This window comes from Saccostrea cucullata, unplaced genomic scaffold, assembly GCF_032062105.1.
Source record: "Saccostrea cucullata isolate Sc308-1 unplaced genomic scaffold, CSIRO_AGI_Scuc_v1 ctg3138, whole genome shotgun sequence".
Classification (NCBI taxonomy): Eukaryota; Metazoa; Mollusca; class Bivalvia; order Ostreida; family Ostreidae; genus Saccostrea; species Saccostrea cuccullata.
In genome coordinates this window covers 32919-54864 of record NW_026938327.1, presented here as the reverse complement: position 1 = coordinate 54864, position 21946 = coordinate 32919, and the positions used below count along the sequence as shown (strand labels likewise).

General features: G+C 31.3%; 2 protein-coding genes across 2 annotated transcripts; both read left to right on the top strand.

Annotated features, from left to right (window-relative positions):
• Nucleotides 1-60: 60 nt before the first annotated feature.
• LOC134249977 (mucin-2-like) lies at nucleotides 61-3811 on the top strand. Its single transcript, XM_062732318.1, has 7 exons — nucleotides 61-169; nucleotides 295-493; nucleotides 586-655; nucleotides 1003-1226; nucleotides 1431-1551; nucleotides 2459-3055; nucleotides 3400-3811. Exons 1-7 carry the CDS (start codon nucleotides 100-102, stop codon nucleotides 3655-3657), a joined length of 1539 nt encoding a protein of 512 aa, XP_062588302.1. The 5' UTR covers nucleotides 61-99; the 3' UTR covers nucleotides 3658-3811.
• Nucleotides 3812-8473: 4662 nt separating this feature from the next.
• On the top strand, nucleotides 8474-21311 carry LOC134249981 (von Willebrand factor D and EGF domain-containing protein-like). Its single transcript, XM_062732322.1, has 18 exons — nucleotides 8474-8583; nucleotides 10951-11151; nucleotides 11353-11517; nucleotides 11889-11951; nucleotides 12149-12405; nucleotides 12522-12608; nucleotides 12830-13213; nucleotides 13979-14128; nucleotides 16600-16800; nucleotides 16978-17180; nucleotides 17779-18094; nucleotides 18541-18696; nucleotides 18789-18975; nucleotides 19107-19291; nucleotides 19476-19730; nucleotides 20198-20402; nucleotides 20596-20701; nucleotides 20860-21311. Exons 1-18 carry the CDS (start codon nucleotides 8499-8501, stop codon nucleotides 21077-21079), a joined length of 3426 nt encoding a protein of 1141 aa, XP_062588306.1. The 5' UTR covers nucleotides 8474-8498; the 3' UTR covers nucleotides 21080-21311.
• The last annotated feature ends 635 nt before the right edge of the window (nucleotides 21312-21946 follow it).

Sequence of the window (21946 nt, the reverse complement as noted above, 5' to 3'; positions counted from 1 at the left end):
TCAGGCGGTATTCATGAGAATCTAGGAATATTTTTATTATGGCCTAAACAAACCAAGGTTAGCGGTATACAGATAGAAGGTACAGATGCAACAGGAAATATGATATCTAGGGTCACACGTTTTGACATCACGCCTGTTGGTGTTCGATTAAAGATACTTCCATCTACAAGTAAGTTATGTTCTTCGAATAATGTGACATAATTTTAATTCTGGAATTGAGCAGAAACTTTTATGGAAGCATTTGAACAAAATGGACACATACACGTAAATGATGCTTTCATCGACTTTCATTAGATGATCTTCAGCTGAATAAAGAAGAAACGATATCGTATCAACTGACAAATACCGGCAATGTTGAGACCAATTTTGAAGTCAACATAACTGACGACAAGGGTTTCCTAGTATCATCGAATAGCACGACAATACATCTTCAAGCTGGCGAAACTGTAGTGAATACGATCAATTTAAATGGAACCGACAGCGGATCTACAGTGTAGGTTATATTAAAAATGAAATTTTCAAGGGTAAAAATGGAACAATTTTCAAAATGCAAATATTTTTTAACTTTTTACACTGATTTTGCAGGAAAGTTCAACTGACTGTTTTCCTCTGGAACTCAACAGAAGTTTTGCAAATGGAATCGAAGAAGTATTATGTAGGTCTACAGTTATCATCTCTTCAAATCATATAATTGAACGGAATGTAATGAATTCTAAACAAAATAGGACAAATTTTATGATATATTTTGGGAAGACATAATTTCAAAAGGCAGTTAACCATTGTTTGCTTAAATAAAACTTTCCCGTTTTTTTTGTTAATCTGCATATTTTTTTGGAGCTGTACATTGATATGAATGTCGTAGATCAGTATTTTGTGAGAATTTAAGTGCATTCAGTTTAAATTTTAAGAAGTCATAGTTAAACCCAGCTTATACTGGCATTACCGGACACGCGGGGCCCGCTCCATTATTTTAATGCTAAAGCCTTGCTGTGGTTCTTGTAGATATCTGATGTTCAGCGCCTTGAATGTAAAATCACTGACCAATCACCTCAGTGTCCTGAGGAGTCCTTGACAACCAAAACCTGTGACGACTATAGATGGAGTGGATCAACAGAAATATCATTCACTTTGATAAAACCTTCCCAGATTGTTGCTTCAAACAATGACGTCAACATTCAATATGAAAACATAACAAATACAAACAATAGCATGAATGTTAATATCAGGTAAGAAACTAGCAAGATTATGTCTAGCTGCTTTATAACTCAGATCAACTTGAACTGAATTAACTTGACTCAAAATGGAATAATAGATATTGCTTATGGTGACTTTGTGATGTATAAAACAAATATACTAATATAGGTAAATGTCAAGCTATTTCAAGAGGAAAAAGAGAAATGAATTTATAAGACTTCCTCTAATGATTTTAGTGGACATTGTTGTGTACAATCTGTTCAACTCAACGCATATGACGATGATGGGTTTTTTGCTAAGTGTGACTTTGTGTTTTCAAATGGTACAATTGTGGCTGTGGAACCAGAAACAACAACGGTATGTTTTAATCAAAGAAGCTTAAGACAAAATAGTGAATTCTAAATTGTAAAAAAAATTTCTGTCCATCATGTAAGGTGCATACATTCGTATCAGAAGGCTGTGATTGTCTGATTATGTAAATGATTGCATGGTCTGTAATATCAAACACGCTTTTACTCTCGTAAAGATGTCAACTTTTGGGATGAACATAACAACCTTCTGGACAAATATTTGGATATGTTTTCAAAAAATGTAACTTGCCATATGATCCAAATATGTGCAATTTTCATATTACAAGGGAAAATTAGTGAACAGTTTCATATGATTTTTATATGATCACTGTCAAAATATTCATATGATTCACATATGGATTGCCTTTCATATGTGAATGATATGTATATTACTTCATATGATCAACATATGTGTAATCATATGATCCACATATGATGGTCCACATATGATTCTCATATGTTTTTATATACATATAATTCTCGTATGATCCACATATGATTCTCAAATGATTCACATGTGATTCTCATATGGTCCACATATGATTCTCATATGATCCACATGATTCTATTATGATCCACATACGATTTTCATATGAAAGGCGTGTTTTCATATGTGGATGTTTTATATGGCAAAATTTACCTTTAAAATATGAATAAAATGATCAAAAGATGGGTTTTTTCAATAGTATGTTTAGCCAACGTTTTAAAAAAAAAATATCAAGATGTTTTAATTATTAGAATTTACACTTTTAAAATATGAATTAAAATGAATCAAAACCATTCGGATGTAAGATTTGTGCATCGCCAATTAGCAATGCTATTTCAAACAAAGTAATGAACGTAAATGTTTTTAAAGTACTTAGAAATTTCGATATTTATATGAGTTACAGTCATGTGAATACATATACTCACAGGAAATCACCTCTATAAATACTGAACAAATAACAACGGAAAATCTAGCCACCACAACAGTGTTCGTGGACACAACTTTAACGGATTCAACAACAGATGAACAGACAACAGCGGTAACCACTGAAGAAGATATCACAACAGAAAAAGAGACAACAATAATGAATCAAAAAACAACAGCTGAAAAAAGCACAATCACAGATAAAGTGACAGCTGATCAGGCCACCTTCGTAGAAACAACAACCGTTTCTATAACGACAGGTGCTGGAATTACTGTTCAATCTACAGCTTTTGAAGAAAGCACAGCAACAACTTTTCAACAAAAAACAACAGAAGACGAAGATAAACCGACTACGCAATTGTCAACGACGACAAAGGAATTGACGACTACAATCAAAGTTGAAACATCGACTGAAATAATATCATCAGATTCTACCAACGAAGGTTCTACCAAAACTACTGAGAAGGACACTTCTACGAGTCCATCAACAACAACTGAAGAACTATTTTCAACAAAGAAATCAGCAGAAACAACTGTACTATCTGAATCAACTCAAACCTACATGGAGACAACACCAACATCGAAGTACAACAGTGATGAGGTATATTTTGGAAAAATTAAATATGTTTTGTAATTACCGATTTTTAGCCAGGATTTAATTTTGGCATTATTAACAAGGGTTATAAGATCGCTAAAATTGAATTTTGTTATAAGTTAATTGCGTTTTATTTGTTATAGCTTCTTAAGTGACCATTTTAAAATTGCATTAATAACATCGTGCTAAAGATAAAATACGAACGTCTAAGGTGAATTTGCTGAATTTTCGTCTCGCTAAAATTACCACTTATACTGTACTTAGACTTGAGTAAACATGTTTTTCTTGTTTTCAACAAATTAAAATACATCCGATAAAACAACCAACAGAACTTTTATTTTTTGTTTTAGTTGGAGTCATCACCAATATTCCTGTCAATAATATCTGGAACTGGAATCGTGATTTTGATTGTGGCTATCGTGTTTTCGGTTACATTATATAAATCCTGTTCGAAAAGCAAAGCGGCTAAAAGACCACTACCATATGTGATGAATCATGCAGAAAACGTTTCGCCTAAACAAACAAGTCCGACAGATAATGATGGCAGCTTGAAAAATCTACCAACTGCGTTCAGTAATGTTGATAACTGGCATAGGAAGGATCTTTGATTGCGTTATGAAATGCCTTACTGTATTTTTGAAATTATATTTTGAAATATCGGAAGAAACGAAGAAATGGAAATGTCAAATTACTGAATACGGAGTTATTTTCGCCCCAAAATATTTTCTCCCTCTCACACTGGGAAACAACTTTGTCCCATTTTAAGATTTTAAAATTCTTTGAATTTGCCCCCGTCTTAAATCTCTTGTATCTAGAAAGATAGGGGCGAAAAGGCCCTTATAAATACATATAGTCTAAATTTCAACCGGTTAACAATTTGTTTTGTTTAAAGAAGCACAGAATATAGTTTCTTCGCCTTTATCCTTAAATTTTGTTAGTCCATTCGTACCGCTTATTCATACCATTTATTTATACGTATGTTCATAATTATAGTCATGATACTAACAGCTATATTTTTTATTATTGGATATTTTATGAAGATATAGTCTCATATCTGCAACAGTATGTGTATATATTCGAGGAAACTAAGTAATGCGCCTTAGCATGTAACGGAAAGTAAACTATTGATTTTCGCTGATGACGTTGTACTTCCATTGCGCTCAGCGTTTGTGAATTAAACAAAAGCACACATTTTAACCTTTTAGACCCCTTTCTGGTGTTTTGCATGTCGTGGATTTTTACACACCTTATAAGTATAATACATGTGGAATTTACATATTTCATTTTAGACAACTGTATAATTTTTACATAATGTATCATAGCAGAGATAGTTCGTATTCTGGAAATACAAAATTCTGAAAATCTCTGAAATTTACATGATTATAACAATATTTATCATTTAATTTTTTTTTATTTATACAAAATTTTATTCACATAAGTGAATGGGATTGGGCAGCAGGCAAAGCCTATTTTAGCCCTCTCACTATTTCTCATTTTATACGATATTTAATTTATCAGTCTTTTTTGTTTTCTCTTTTTTTTTTAATACGATATTGCAATGAGAAAAAAATAATGATTTTTAGATATAAATAGTTAAGAAAAAATGGATGCATACACTCAGAGCACTCTGTAGCAAAGTTCTAAAAGAATTGCAGTAATTTTTGTAATGAATATTTTAGATATTTTTTTCTTTTTTCTTTTAATCAGACATTGCCAATCTTGATTTATATTAAAAGAAATAAAAAGCATACACACTTTAACCCTTTTCTTTGTTCTTCTAATTATGCCTTAGATTGCGATTTTGAACCAGGATGATTATAATAAAAGATTTATCATCGTAATACATATACAAATTAAAATCAGATATGGTATAATTATTTTCTTGTAATTCCTACACTTTAATTAGGATCTTTTTAAAAAAGACCCTAAAACTTGTAATTTTGACAATTCAAATTATTTCAACTAGTTTTAAATAGGTATAATGTTTCCCTTTTGTATTTTGCTTGATAAGGTACCTCAATTTTCTTTGAGCAAACAGTATAATAAAAATAATCATTAAAGTATAATAATACAATGAAAAAATTTGGAGAAGAATTATTTACCCTACGATTCAAGTAACTGGTCCTATTATTTGGTTAATTTTATATTCAAGAACCATTATTTATATGGACAGGTATGAGTTGACTTGGCGATCGAGTGCTGATTTTCCTAAACAACACGATTACCGGTAATTCATTATTGAGTATTCTTATTCAACTTGTAAAACTGTATTTCTTTGTCACTTAGATGCCATAGATGTGAATATCAAATTTATTATGGTACTGACATCATTTAATGTAGAGTGATTCTATTTTCTGCCATATGACTGATGTAATATTAGAAAAAATTGTATGTTGTTGTGTGCAAATAAGTTGAAAAGAAGGCTCAATGTACGATCGAAAAAAAAATATACGTAAAATTAAAATATCCATCTTATTTTATCATGTAATTGAGATTTGATTAAAAAAAATATTCAATGAAATTAGGAAATATCGAACAGTATTGAAGACCATATAGGTGCATTCAACAATAAAAATCAGAAGCAGAACAAACACGATCCTCTAATACCTCAGTGGTGGGATCGGATACCATAAATGAGTAAGTGCCCATGCCGACCAATCACATCCACCTTGTGCCTCTGGTCATACTTAAAAAAAAACCGGGAAAATCCTTACAAGTACAACCTTTACATAAAGTAATAACGTGCCTTGTTTTAGAAATTGATCGTACATGTTCTTGTGTATCGACACAAATGAGAGAATAAAATCGATTTATCAGACAACAAGAGTATATTCCTACATCATTGAAAGTTGAAGGGATCAGCTTTACTTTGTTGTTAGGTTACATGTAACATTAAAGTCTTTTTTTCTCATAAAATATCCAAATATTAAGCATATGATGTAGACTCTGTGGTATCTTTAATTTCAAGTTGGAATTCATTGCATTTAAAGAAATTATACTCTTCTGAAATATAAATCCACTTACAAGATACTATCAAAATTGTGTTTTTCGATCGAGTTAAACAACGTGCATGTATATATATTTTCTTATGAGTATCTTTAAGCCGCGATATATATCTGTATAAGAACATAATTTTAACTGTATATCTGCAAAAATATTTCCAGAGTCGAAGAAATAGATATTCTTGTCACAACTAAATTGTTTTAAAACAGTACATTTGCTGAAAAAGTATATGTTGTATCAATCATTTGCATGATATAACTGAGCTGATCTAGAAAGCGGATGGGGTCGGGACTGTCCGTAGACAGTTTTTGAGAAGTGTGACCTTTGAAATAAGATTTATGAACTTGATTTAAATATTTGTTGACCATGTAATTTTCTTTCCTTCTGTTCTACGTCAAATTCTTTATAAGATGGGTCATTTGTTGTTGTAATGCAGACCATGCTGTGGTGTTGTCAGCCCATCTATTAATTTGCAAGACATAAATAGCATTAACAACTCATCTGCGTATTCTACAGATGTATCCAGTTAAGCCACCTAATAAAATGCTTCAAAATGACATGCACTGGTTTAAATACACACTAAATTGAAAATAATATGCCTTTATTTTAACGATAAACACTTTATTCGTATAACACAAGTACTTGATTTATATATTTTAGACCATTGTATGTTTCAATGTGCTTTGGTCTTTAAATATCAGATGTTAGGTACATGTGCACGAGAACTATATGAATAAATAGGAATCGGTTTACAATTTAGGTTTGAGGCTTAGAGTTGATCCTTTATGTACAGGTTTTGTTTTCTTTCTAACGTATCTAGAAGATAATCAATTACTGGAGCCTATTCAATTTTGTCTTTTTATAGCTTTACTCAATTACTCGTCTCTGTCAGACCCGGAAGTAATGCAAATAAATAGAACAATTTACTTCATTTCTTAAAATCCCTTGTCATTGAAACATCTTAAAATATCAAAGTACTAATTTTTCGTTTTAAAAGAATTAATATATTCATTAAAACAATTATGCGAAGATAATCATATTAAAAAGTGCATGCAGAGCCTATTTGCAATACAAGATATCATGAATTTGTTATATAAAAACCATGTTCGTTAAGAAAACCAAAGACAAAGATGCAATAGATAAGCACACACTTTTTCTGAACATTTACTCGTAAAACCCTTTAGTAGATTATGTTCAGAGTAACAATTTCAAGTCGCTCATATCTAACATGTATTTCTTTTCCTTAAAAAATCTAGTGTTTATGAGTTGATTGGCACATTTTGTGCTATTTGCTGATAACAGCCCCTTTGTAGAAGTTTTCAATTTTGCAACTAGTGAATTTCTTGTTAAAAATTAAATACATGTATAAGATTTCAAACTGGCAGTGATCGTATTGACATTTAACATCACTTTTGTCTAAAAATATAAAAAAAAAAATGTGCCGTCATGACCTTTAAAAAAATATTATAAGCGTTAATTATTTTTATAATTATTTTTAAAATCTTTACATAAGACACTTTTTAAACTCTTTTTCTTTAATTTTCAACATAAACCCATGGATTATCATTATATGTTTCATGAGGTATCATTAAAATGTGGCTATATAGGCATATACATGTATGGAATTTTCTTATTCAAACATCCATTAAAGAATAAAATTTTGGATTAAAACATCAGAGATGGAACATGCCAAGGAAGTCATGCAATCGATCATATATGATATATAAAGGAAATACTATCATTCAGTGTGTAAATAATGGTCCAACAGTTAGAATGAAAAACGTATGTCAAAATTTGAAACATTCTTTTTGCTGACAAGGTCATTGTATCGAACATACAGCTAACGAAATTATAACTTTAAATAAGATTACTGATATTCTTGTTTCATCAGTTGTTTGCCAATATCTTAACTTGCTTTAGAATATAAACCTCTTAATCAAGAAATGTTAAAACTGTAGCTATGGATTCTTGGACGCTGCAAATTTTGACAATCTTGTTCTTTCCCGAAATCATCCCTGATTTAAAAAAAAAGTTGATTCAATAAATTTTTTTCTGTGAATTAAATAATGTAAAATAATTAATTAATCTATTAATCTCACAGATGAAAAGTAGAACATTCTCATCATATTGTTAGTCAGTCCTCATCGATCAGTAATACATGTAGTCGTGCTGGATAAACATATTGAAAACACTGGTAAAACATATAAAAAGAGAAACTGAAACAGAATATTTTCCATTTTGTTTTATGTCATTGTACTATGGTAATGAAATAAAGACAAATTACACCACAAAACCTATCAGTTAGTATGTAGTTTTGTTATTTTTTGCAGAAGTTCAATTGATTTACAAATTTTTCAAGGACACGACTAAGTATTTAAACCAAGGTTTGTGTTTAAAATGATCAGTCCTGAAGACAAGTAGTTATTGAAAATATGCATTTTCAATAATGGAGTTAAAATACGAAGGCCGCAAGCTGATCAAGTGGAAACTGGTTTTGTTATGTGTTCTCTATTTTCAAGTAGTAAACTCAAGTAAGTTATTCAAAATATACTGGGATGATAGGAAGTAAAATACATTAATTTTTAGCAAGGAAACATTTAATACTTAATAACATTGATATCTATAAGATTCCATGTAAATATTTCATTCAAGTAATATTTCTTTTTGGAAAAAAGACTTTTTATCAATTGGAAAGAATTGGAATGTATAGAGATATGAAATTTGGTAAAAAATGTAAAGGGGAGAAATTGATACTTTGATTTTAGAGAACTATACTAAAATTTTCTATAATTTTATTTACTATGAAAAAAACTTTGACACCCCTGTCGTGTCTTAAATTTGAATTAACTGAGCGTCAGTAATTACAAAAATTATGATTTTTTGTCATGTCATTAAAAAAGAACAGGTTTTAAAATGATTAATTAGATTCATGAAGAAAATTTAAGTTTTCCTACAGTCTTTTTATTATAAAAAAATTCTTTGATCAATATTTCGAACTCTCAATATCAAAACAAACAAACAAAAACAAAACAATAGTATTCAACTTCAAAAAATCTTTTTATATCAAGAATAATTTTAATATTAAAACAGATATTTACAACGGTAATGGGGATGGGTAAAAATTAAAAGATGGCAAAAATAGTAAGTTTTGTTTTGAACGATGTAGGACAGTTTTTCAAAATTTGTATTGTGTTACATATCGTACATTGAAGCATTGTTATCAGAATTTTATCGGTAAAATCACTTGACAAAGAACTAGTAAGGGTACCAGCACATGGTTCAGCTGGAGACCTGCAGATAAAGAAACCTATACATCACTTTGCTGTTTTTGGTAGAATTATTAATCACTGATTTTATATATGTGATTCTTTATTTATCTTACATGATTGTTTAAGAGGAATTTTAAAGTAAGATGCAAATTTTAAAAAAATATAAACTCAAGCTCTTTTGGATTGTTATTAAATTGCCGTAATAAGAAAAATTTTGATGATGTAAATGTTGTTTTCAATCCATACACATTTCCACCCAAACAATACCATGATTTGAAAGATGTCAAAGTAGCGGAAATTAAAATTCCTCGAAACAAAACACAGATAGTTTCCTAGAGATTCCAGGTGAGGTCAGGACTTAAAAGAATAATCATCCCCTGTCGACCGAAATCGCCCACAGTCAGCCCTTAATTATTGATCAAGTAGACATTTTGTTGACAAATTTAGAAAAAAAACAAAGGCCTTCAATTTGTAAAAAACACGCACAACTGAAGGAAGGGTTAAATTTGCCCAGAGGGTCATTATAAAAAAATATAACTTTCGTTAACTTAAGTTGATAAATTGCCAGGGTTACAGTAATTTATTTGTCAGCAGTCTTCTGTAGTTTAAAAGATCCTGCTTTTCAAAATCAAATATTGGAAGCGGTAAACCAAAAGCAGTGACAGCAGACTCAAGTGCATAAAAAAGTAAAATTGACAAAGCAGAATTTGAAATCATTCCATTTGACATAAATTTAGTTTTTTTAATAAACCCTTTTTGTCTGTAAATGATAAAGTTATATTAAATCGATATAATTATATGGATAGAAACTAGAATTTTGTTTAACCTACAATATTATTATTAGTTCACATGAATATGAATCTTAAATTTAAGGCCACAGCATGTGTTTTCTCCTTCTGATTCATCAGATTTTTAATAATTTTTGTTCATATGGAGTTGTACGCGATGTCATTTAAGGATTTGTTGTCTGCTTTGTGTGTTCATTCAAAGCTGATAGTTTTTTTTCCCGACTTTGAGTAAAATAAAGGGAAATTGATTTTCGGTAAAAATGAAATTGTTTGTATACACATGTGTATAAGTATTCATTTGAAACTTTCGAGCGTCTCAGATATACCCGGTAAATATATCCGCTACTTCATTTAAAATTCGCTAAAGCTACAATTTGATTTACTTGTATTGTTATAAAAGAATAGATCAGAAAATAATATCTTTAAAATAATAAAAAAGCATATAATTGTAAATATTCCATGACTCCATTTAGCTTTCCTAAATCAAATTTTTTAACATGTCTAATTGCTTACAAGAAGTATAATTTAATACAATTATTTAAAATAAATGGCAAGGCTAGAAATTTACTAGTAATGCTAGTTTTTACAAAGTGTAAATACGATTTGTTGATACTAGCCACCTATTATGGTAAATCTAAAAGTACGTGATAGTTTGAAGGTTACCGTAATATATAAGGTGTTAATCTACATACGTACAGAAACTTAATAGGAATTCTTTAATTCAGTTTCTTTTTCATATTTCAAAAAAAGAAAAAACAGCATTTCATCTTACTATTACAATCACATGACATTTTGCCATCTAAAACAAAGATATCAAAAATTGCTTTTTTTCTTTAAATAGATGAATGTACAACTTATATATTGAAGAAAGATGAAGTCCGAAGATCTATCGGGGTTTTGCTTACTCCCGAACAGACTTCAATCTCTGACAACTTTATGTCAGATGGTTGGTACAGATTTGAAAGTGAGGCCGGGAATGACATGCCTCTCACAGCACCGACTTTGTTGTCATGTGGAACGATGTATCCGATCTGGTTACAGGGTAACGTGCACAAACAAACTATAAACACTCTCACAAGCACCCTCACACACAAACACACCCTCCCACCCACAAACACATCCCACACAGAAAGAGAGGAAGTGACTTTCACTCTTTTGTTATTCATTGAATTATAACAAACGTATGTAATGAACAGATGAATGCATAATATGCGATGGTAAAATATTTTTTTTTTGGTTTTAGGTACAATTCCAAACGTCGCAGAAGGGGTGGTAAATAGAACGGCATGCATGGTGACTTTTTTGGGACAATGTACTTCTACATTAGGCATAAAAATCCGAAACTGTGGAGAATTTAGAGTTTATTACCTCGTCAAAACAAATATGATGAGCTCTGGATATTGTATAGGTATGATCTAAATCATATGCAGATAGACCTTTAAATTATTGGTCTTCATCCAAACTTGAAACAAATTTAACTTCCTGGTGTAAATAACAGTAAGCCATACATGTTTTGTAAATGTTGTCTACAAGAACTCATTAAATCTATTATCTATGAAAGATCATCCTTGTTTTGTGTTCATAAGTATGATTTATTATCTATTGCTATTATGTTTAAGGGAAAAATATACAATCAGCAAAATGTTACCTGAACCTATTGAAATCCAATATCGCTTTACGTACAATGTCCTTGCTGAAGGAGTGTCGTGACTCCAAAAAATATGCAAATTTAATGAAAAAGCAACAATTAGCAACCACTCTAGTTCGATTTTTTTGTAGGAGACAAAGTAAAATGCGAAGAAGGTTTTGGATCAGAGACAGGATATTCCCCAGGCTGTGCTAGTAAATAATCCATGTGTCTTAAATAATAACAGAATGAATTTCAAAATATTCTATGCTACAACAGTGATACATATATTAGTGCTTAAAACCTTCGGTGGTGTACGACAAATATTCAAGCTTTAATGATTCTGTACATAGTTAGAACTATATATTTCCTATCAAAAATTCTAACATTATTCATGTTTTTCTTCGTATAGGTGTGCCAAACATAACAGTTACCCCAAATGTTGTGACCTCTTTAGAAGAAGGTACGTCCTTCTTTCCGAATAATCCTTCCCTTATAACTGTGTTCAAATGCGTTTTCGACGAACCTAAGAACGACAGTTATCTGTTTGACGTCCATTGGTTCATTGATGAAGACAAGGTAAAGGTTACCCGAAACCAAACTTTTGACTCAACATCGCTTTGGCTTTACCCGGAAGACTGGGTAAATGGGCATGACCTAAATATGAAGGTATATGCTTACATGACCTAATTTTTTTTTTGTGTGCTATATCATTCAAAATTTAAATTTTGTATTATAAGTAGACATCTTGTCATCGTTGAAAAAATGTACCTTTCTTATTTTAGGTCAAGTGTTCTGTCAGAGTTCGTTTCTCAAGTGGTGTTGCCCCTGGTAAACATCAATACAGCGCAGATTTTAATGCAGGAATATTTGTAAGATTTTAAATGTTACACTTCATTATTTTTATGATTGATCCCAATTTAGATTTAAAATACTATAGAACTACGTCAATCTAACAATTCAACAACTTATTTGCAATCTATTGCCAATTAAAATTTCCGTCATAGAGTTAAAAAAAACTGTTGAAGAGAAAAACTGTTAACAGTTGCGATAATGTGAAAGTAACTCAATACTTTATTTACAATTCAAACAGCCCGAAAAGACTGAGTATATCGTTGCGGAGAGTGAGACAATCTCAATAAACTTCAATGTAACTGTCCCTGTCGGTTGCATTGCAAAATCATTTCAAAGTGGCTGTGACGGACTTATCTATCTGTTGACTCCAATCTACCAGTCAAGTATTCAGCAATGTACCAATTTCTCCAACAGTGACGTCATATCCTTCGAAGAAAACCATTGCGGGATTTTGGTAAAAGGTTTGTCCTGGAATTCCACAGTGAGACTCAATGTTACGGGAAATGTTGATAATCTTATCAATATAGCTGATCGAGAAACCAACATCAGGCTTGGTACAACTACCACAAATGGCATGGACCCGTCGCGTGTCTGGGACAACATAACGATGCCAGATATCAAGGTGACATAAAACAAGAAGAAACAATTACCTTAGATAAATCAAATAAACCATATCCCTATTTTACTAAGTATTTTTTTTTATTTGTTTTTGATGGGTAAAATGTTTCGCAGAACTTTTACATATAAATGATATTAAAAACATGTAATATCTTATTTCTGCAATTTCGTAGAAAGTATTTTTTTTATATTGCAAATAATAGTGCTTATTATATAAGCAGAAACTCAAAAAAAAAATTTTTTTAAATGAATTCCTTTCTGTCTTGAACATAATTTAAGACATACATTTCTACCAAACTTCAAGATACTGTGTAAAAGAACCCTTGTTAATTGTATAAGGTATTAAACTAAATCGGTCAAATAGATACATATTATATTATGAGCAGGAAGTATTTAATTCATCGAATATTCGAATATTATACAAATGTTTTAAAATCCATCTTTCTTATACTCAGTCCTTCTCATATAAGGTATTGTTATGTCATTTGCATTATGACGTCATAGTAATGAATACCAGTTGCAGTATCTGTTTTTAAAAGCATCTAGTATATAGACTATATTTTGTGACATTAGCACTTTTTGTAACTTCACAGAAGAACGTTTCCAATTTTAGAAACAGCAGGTTTCTAAATTTTTAAAAAAGAAACATCCAGTCTATAATACTTTTTATACTTGATCATGTGATCCAGTTTTAGCCTATTGGAATATCCATTAAAATTGTGACATCCTTAATATATTAACGATTTTTTTTTTAAAAATTTACTTTTAGGTTTATGTGTCTGACAAGGACTTTACAATTCGGCATATATATTGTAAATTCTGGACAGATCCAAGATTACGTACATTTGACGGAAGTCATGGAAGTGTTAATGATGTAGGAGAGTTTGTCATGTATAGTCACAAGAAGAGGAACATCAAGGTAAGAAACCAAAAGGCAAAGGGATGTAGGACGATTCCTCGTCATTCATGAAATGTAATGCAACTGAATATGGATATTATTCCTCTGTTATTGCACTTAATTTGATTCATTAAAATTATTATTATTAAATGCCCATTTTTGGAGATGATAATTTTAAACAGTGGCCTTAATGTCAGTTTATTATTGTTTTATGAATATCTTGGTCATTGGAGGGTCGCTCAGTATTTTGAAATTTTAGAAGTAATAGTCCTTGCAGAGAAATTCACATGTAAAATAATCTAGCTTGGATACTACATTAAAATTAAGACTCATAAAAAGTGTTCTCTGCTAAGAGAATAAAAAGGTTGTATATGTAAACGTTGGTTCATTATATCATTTAATGAAGAAACAATATCAATAAGTAGGATTTAGTATTGATATCTTGAAAAAAAATATCATACGCTTTACACTGTTTCGATGGATTTAAAAAATCCCAAATAAAGAAAAGCATTTTACAAGATTGCAGTCTATCTTGTCGATCAAAATTTATAGAGATACAAAAAATGAGGTGTTATCAGTGGCATGGGATCTTTAAATTTCAGATTTGCTTTAAAAGACAAATGTTAGACACTCAAACCATTATGATCATTTTTATAAAGTTTTGAAAACAGATAAGTGCAAAATCTACTAACAAATGCCTAAGACTTAAGGGGATGAAGGACCTTTAGCTGAAAAAATAATTTATTTTTTTTCATATTTTGTATATATCTTATTTAGTATGTCCTACATACTATAAAGCAGACATATCAATAGGTTTCTAGAATTATTTCTGAGATATTGAGTGACAAACACCATACCCCACAGTGTCTGAGCGGAGATTTTATTCTCCGTGTTTCTGGGTCCATTACTCGGTCGATAATTGAAATTTTTCACCATAGATAAAAAATATACCAGCGGAAATGTGTCTTTTAAAATATTTTAGAGTACGAATAGAGTTAATAATTCGAAAAAGCAAGATTCTTTTGTAACACCACATCTGGAGACGGAAATTTACGACTTTTTTAGGACATATTAAACCATAAAAAAATTAATTTGCAAGAAATCCTATCATTCAATATTTGAAAATTTACGTCGAAGTTCAAGGTCGTCATTGTATTGATTAACTGTAAAAATATCGATTGGTGAAGCTGAGCTCAATATTGCACGGGGCAAAGTTAAACGAGTCATGATCATGAGAAAAACGTGTCATGTTTACATTTCTCGAGTACGGGAAAACCCAACTATGACGTCACACATTTCTGAAATAAGCGAAATAAGACAAACCCACCGAACTTTTCCGTCAACAACCATGTAAAAATATTTTTTGCGTTCTGAAATTTACAAAATACCCTACCATTACATATTATGGCCCGTTTTTATGATTTCATACTACCCGTTTTTACCGTGTATGATCTTACTGAACTAAGAGATCCACTATGACGTCAAAGACGCACTGGACGCGCAGAGTAGGGAAACGGCAGAGTGGATTAATCTATTCCGTAATTTGATAATATTTGCAAGAAATTTGAATGTTTTCAGATATTTTTATACTAGATGGTGAACGCAAACAAACAGTCAAAAAAATTATACAAGCACTGTGGTTTCAATCTCGTTTTGTACATATTTTATCAGATATTATGACGTAAATCAACTGAGTCACGTGACCATACATCCTTCATCCCCTTAAACCTTCGTAATAACCCCATTGATAAATTAAAATACAAATAGGGTATGGATGATGTTTGTCAAAACATTGGCGCAGTTTAAATTGTCTCAAGGAAGAACAATTAGAGAAAATGGAATAAGAGATTAAGTTGTCGTTATTATTACAATGAGAAGCCACTGCTCCAAAATTGCTTTAATTATACACGTCGTCTCCTCCTTAGTAAAGACGTACAAAATGACACGAAACTACATGACGAGGAAGGATCATCACTGATTGTGTTTATATAGCATGTAAAATCACTTTGAGGAAGGTTTAGCAGCTTTTCTGTAATAGAAAGTCAAAATATCTATCTCTGAGTCATTTTTTTGTGTGCGCAAGAAGATTGCTGCAAAAAAGGATAAAATGTACAAGGGATTGTGAAAAGAAATACGTTTAAAGAGCCTAGCCATCTTCGTGTTTTCTAGATCTTAATTATTGTGATATCTTTTTATTTCAAAACTTCTCAAAAATCAGTCAAAAGAAGAATGCAATTTGACGTATGTCCCGAAGAGTGGTATTCATCAGTGTATTTTGAGAAATTCCTCAAAAGTGTATGCTGAGGTGTTCTGATGACGAATGGAAAGACTTTGGAAATGCGTATATGTTTACTAGGAAAACTTTGAAGGACTGAAAAAAATACATAGATTGTTTTGTATGCTTTTATCTTATTTTTGAAATGGCACCATGCATCATTTATTGCACGACCCTCTCATATGTATATCTTGATTCAAAACAAAATTTATTGTAGATTCATGTAATGACTAGACGATGTTTTTTGGGATCATGTTCCTGTGGTATAGCAGTCCGTGTGGAAAACTCTATTTACATCCATCATCACTGTCCCATAATTTCAAACACATTCCTGCAATCTTTTGGCTTCCATACAAAAATTCTTCGACTGTGTGACAAACAGCACATGGACATCAAGGATACCGGCTATTCCGTCACAGTAAGCAATAAGCCCCCTGTCTTATTTTTTAATTTGTATATGAAAATATAAAAAAAAATACATATACCTTTCTTTGTACGTATATTTGATAGTTTTTTGTCAAATCATTAAATAATAATGTACACCTAAAATTCACCATTTTTTACTTCAATACAATCAAGGGATATTATGTTTTAGATTTCCCTGCCAACAGGTACAGAATTGAATTATTGGTATTCTGGATCCCATTTTTATTCCATCAATATTTTACCATCTTACTTCGACGTTGGAAATATTGAAGGGATTTGTGGAAATGCTAATTTGGATGGAACGGATGATTTTATTCCTTTTGGTAGTTCCTCACCAACCAATAACTTCTTAACTTTTACAAGAAGTTGGAGGTATTTGAATTTCTTCTTGTTATGAGATGTTCCATTTGAAATTACATGTATGTAGATTTGAACTAAATTATAAAAACAGACATCTCTAACACAACTGTTGTCCACCTCTGATACAGAAGAAATATTTAATCTTGGAAAAAATGTATGTTTTGCAAAAAGATTAAGAAATGAAATTATGGATTGATAAATGCCTTATTTATTCATAATTAATTATATATTTTTTTATTCAAAACTTGGTTCATTCAAAATGTTTTTCTATGTACTTTATGTTTAATGTATATATACCTATGATGTATGTCTCTTTGGTTTATATAAAATCTTAAATCTAGTCAATCCTATTTCTGGAAAAAGCTCAGTCTTATTGTTGAAAAGCATTGTGCTGGTGTTTAGTTTAAAATGTCGATGGTGGGGATGTCTTATACCGATTGGATTCTTAAATAATAATAGTAAATGGGATCCCAAATATGCATATTATTAGGGAGTAGGTGTCTATTCTGATAGGATTTTTCTACGTGAAAAAAACATAAGAAAGAAAACCATTAATCCTATCTGTCTTTGAAATATTTGCGTATTTTAAACTTATATTTTTATTTCCCAGAATAACAAATATCCAATCAACAAGAAGTTTGTTCGGACCAAACGTAGATCTCACCACCTCAGTCAATACGTTGCCGGTATATTGTTCATGCTCAACAGAAGCAAAGAGTCTTGGAGACTTTCCCAACCACTACACGGCAAACTGTACCATCACTGACGCCATGGTTAAATGCTCCAAAGTGCAGTGGAATTCTCCTTTTGAAGAAGCCTGTGAAGGGGGACTACGGCGGAGGAGATCGATAGACAATGGGGACAACATTATTGAGACTCAAACCATAGTTTATGATCCCGATTTTGATCCAGACTATATACCGGTGGTAAGCATGTTTTCTCTTTTAAACTCGTACATAATGTATGCTCTATCGTAACTGTAATGAATCAAAACATGATAACAGTAAAAGACACGTAAGGCAAACGCTTGTTTTGATTTGGCACTTGTTTTGGAGATCCGTGTTTTCTCCGCTCCCATTTTGTATTGTTTAACTGACCTTTGAGTTCGAATGCTGTTCGTTATCCCCACATATATTCCTCGTCATTTAAAACATAATGAGGGGTTTAGATAAAAGAGTAACATAAATAACACAGCAAAACCATATATATCTGTTCCTTGCACTGAGTTATAAGCATGCCTATTTTATTTACTCTATAAAAAGCCATACTTGATAAAGATCATCATATGCCATACCTCAACAGTAGATTTTGAAGGGTCTAGAATATACATTAAAGGTATACTGCAACTTAGCAAGCTTCTGTTGTGTTTAAGGAGTCGAACTGGACAAATGGTTGGACAGAGGAGTCTGCCAGATCCCACTGCAAAGACAAAATTAATCTTGATCCATCCATAGAAGAGTGCGACCGACACCTGGATTTGTCAAATATGACATCCCAAGCGATTGAGGACTGTATTCTTGACATCAGAGTAAGTACATGTACTAACAGAACAATTAAACTTTTTTGATGTGAAGACTTGTTTTAATCTATCTTATAAGAGTTATTTTTCAATACGAAAAGGATTCTAATGGCTCCACTGAATGGACGGCATTAACAGTGGAAAGTATTAAAGATCATTGTGTGTCTCTGATGAGACGAGACGAACGCTTTTACATCGTAGATAATACCACTGGACAGAGTGTTCTCAACATGTTTACATCCATGGCTTGCTTCAACAATTGCTCTGGGAACGGGGACTGCAATGGCGGTATTTTTCAATGCATTTAATCAAAAGAATAACTGATAACTCTACTCTAGATGCAAATGTTTTTACATGCAGATATTAATTGCATGAATTACATTTACGTACAGAGTATTTATATTTTTTCTCCTCTTTAGGAGAGTGTAACTGTCATTCAGGTTACATAGGATTCGACTGTTCTCATTCGGTAACTGTTCCACCTGACAACACCAGACTTCCAGGACAAGGACTCTGTGGGGAGCGTGTAAGACCGTGCCTTAAAACAAATGTTATGGGATATTTCTTGTCAGAGGATATACATGTGAAGTACGAGCATGTTAAGGTGAGAGGGTTTCATTTAACCTTAGATATAATTTTTAAGATTTCTAGACATTTTTAGTATTACAGCTGTATCCCTTTTCTGTCGCTCTCTCCGCGTTTTCATTATAATTAGCCTTAATTAAGGAATGAAAATCGCCTTCTAATAATGTACTTTTTCTTGATTTTTTTCCTATATATTTTTATAGATATTAACAAATGGAACACAGATGATCACCGGAACAAGTATTTCAACAGCTTCTTACCAAGATTCTTCACTCATTACAATAACATTACCAAAGTCCACTAGGAGAAAGAGAGCAACGTCTTCTGAGCCATATGCCACTGCATTTAATATACACCTGTCCTATGATGCAGTTCATTTTGGAAACTCCATGACATTTTTTATCTATGATGAACAATGTTTTTCCTGTAATTCAACAACTGCTGTCTGTGAATATTTGGTAACGTCTAACTCATTATTGTTCTTTCTTGAATTTTCGTAGGTCTAACGAATAGAATTATCGCAATAACCGTGTTTAAATGAGTAAAAAAATCTTTCAGAATATTTACCATTCTATGATGTATCAAACACTTAGACATAGAGCCACAGGAATTTGAATTGATATGATTATCCTTTTGTGTTTCATACACATCTGTTTTGGCCAGAAAATTTTTTTAGAAAACAATATCAATATTATCTACTTACATTAGTACAATTTGCGAAACTGATGAAGGACAAAATATTTCCGCATTTGATTTATAAAAGATATAGGGATACTATAAGGCAATGCACATGTAAATAATTTTTTTTAAAATAAGTGTTTAAGTTTGCATTTTGTCCAACCATGTACACATATTTTCTGACTAGATTTCTTTGTTTCCTTGTTTCTTTAATTTAAAAAATCTGTCATCACATACAATTTTGCAGGACACCTGTGATAACGTTACAGAAAATGTAGCAAGCACCACAAATGGAGAACACAGTACCACATCCCAAACAATGTCATATTCCTCTCAAGCTAATACAAACAGTGATGGTACGGAAGCTCTAACGAATTTCCAAGATGCCTCAACAACGCAACAAAGTATATATACACAGCATAATACCCATCAAGAGAAACGAAAGGCAGATGGTAAAATATTAATATATTTTTTGAAATTTATGAAAAAATTTTCAGTTGTTGCAATCTAATGATTTACTTGAAATTATGTATAGTTGCATATTCGAATAGAAAATGGAGATATGCTCCAATTTAAAACTGAGTTATTACTCACATAAATGTAGTTACATTTCTAATAATGCTTTTTTTGCATATTTCCATGAAGGATTTCCCCTTCTGATTGTGGTCGGGCCTTTATCAGCAGTGGTTGTGATTGGAATAGTTGTAATGTTTACTATTTACAAATGCAAAAAATACAACGAAACAAAAAGGTTGGGATCCAATTTACCTTGATTCTTTTTCAGACGATTTAAGTCAACAGTTAATACCTTTCTGAAAAAATTCAAACAAATCCACCACGACATTTCCTTTGTAGTAGAACAATTTAAAAAATCCATTATGTCTTAAAATATTTCAATTTCTTTTTTAGAAAAGTGGGTCAACCAGAAGAAAAAGACAACTATTTGAACAATTTATTCTACCACGTGAGTCCAGTTGAAAAAAGCCTTCCTCCTAATCAACATGTCTTCGACAGATCTATCACTGCTCAGAGTATTTCATCTGTAAAGTCATCTAAATCTGACATGGAAAGAGCTGCGACTCCGTCAAGTATCAACCCACAGATAAGTCTGGTGGACTTAGAAAACTGACAATCTGTTTTTGTGGGATACTGGAATAGTTTTCAAAAAATTAAGACAGTTGGTTGCCCTGGAAGATTAACTTTTGGCGTTCATCTTCATGCAGACTTTTTTTTAATTGTATAATTATCATTTACATATACTTCATCAAATATTGAAGCCCAGATATGGCTGTAAAGTTGCCGACACGGCGTTCAACAAATTAATTAATTTATCAAATATTTGAGCTTTTATATATTGTTAAGGTCAGACGAGACGTTCCTCAAAAGCTGTTTTGTATATTTTCGTAATGTATGAAAAATATTCAAAATTTTAATAACATTCTGATTTCTAAACCAGTTTCTAAACTTTTTTTTTTTAAATCCAAACACTTAAACATTTCCAATTCGAATTTTTTTTTATTTTTTCCCAAAAGGATTATATAAGAAAAACTATCCCTGGTATCTTGCAGAAATACCTGGTAAGGTACCTCAATTCTTTGTGTGTAAACATGTTTTAGTAGCAATACTTCAACGACAAATTCTTAGAAAAAAAATAACAATTATTAAGGAACGTCTCGTCTGTCCTTAAAAAGCGTACGTTTTACATTACGTTTATTTTTTCATACAAATTCTCAAGGTTACCTGCAGGTGCCCTCATATATATGTTACCAAAATATATATTGAAGTGTTTTGTCCAATGGCATTGAGAATATAATATGTACGTCAAGATATTCCTGTTTTGTGATATTTAATTGAAAACAGGTTGTTCGATGTCTCCTGATTAAGATCGAAACTGTAGCAAATAACTCATAATTCCATCTGAACAAATGTTGCATTTGGAGCTAAAACGTTAATATTTGGATTAAACTTAATCATTTACAACTGTATAACTTGTTCA

Bases quoted from the DNA above. Each gene is read 5' to 3' on its own strand.
- LOC134249977 (XM_062732318.1), top strand. From the start codon at position 100: ATGATATCTAGGGTCACACGTTTTGACATCACGCCTGTTGGTGTTCGA. The intron at 656-1,002 runs GTAGGTCTACAG...TGGTTCTTGTAG, and splicing joins TGGAATCGAAGAAGTATTAT to ATATCTGATGTTCAGCGCCT. The intron at 3,056-3,399 runs GTATATTTTGGA...TTTTTGTTTTAG, and splicing joins CGAAGTACAACAGTGATGAG to TTGGAGTCATCACCAATATT.
- LOC134249981 (XM_062732322.1), top strand. From the start codon at position 8,499: ATGGAGTTAAAATACGAAGGCCGCAAGCTGATCAAGTGGAAACTGGTT. The intron at 12,609-12,829 runs GTAAGATTTTAA...CAATTCAAACAG, and splicing joins ATTTTAATGCAGGAATATTT to CCCGAAAAGACTGAGTATAT. The intron at 18,976-19,106 runs GTATTTTTCAAT...TCTCCTCTTTAG, and splicing joins GAACGGGGACTGCAATGGCG to GAGAGTGTAACTGTCATTCA.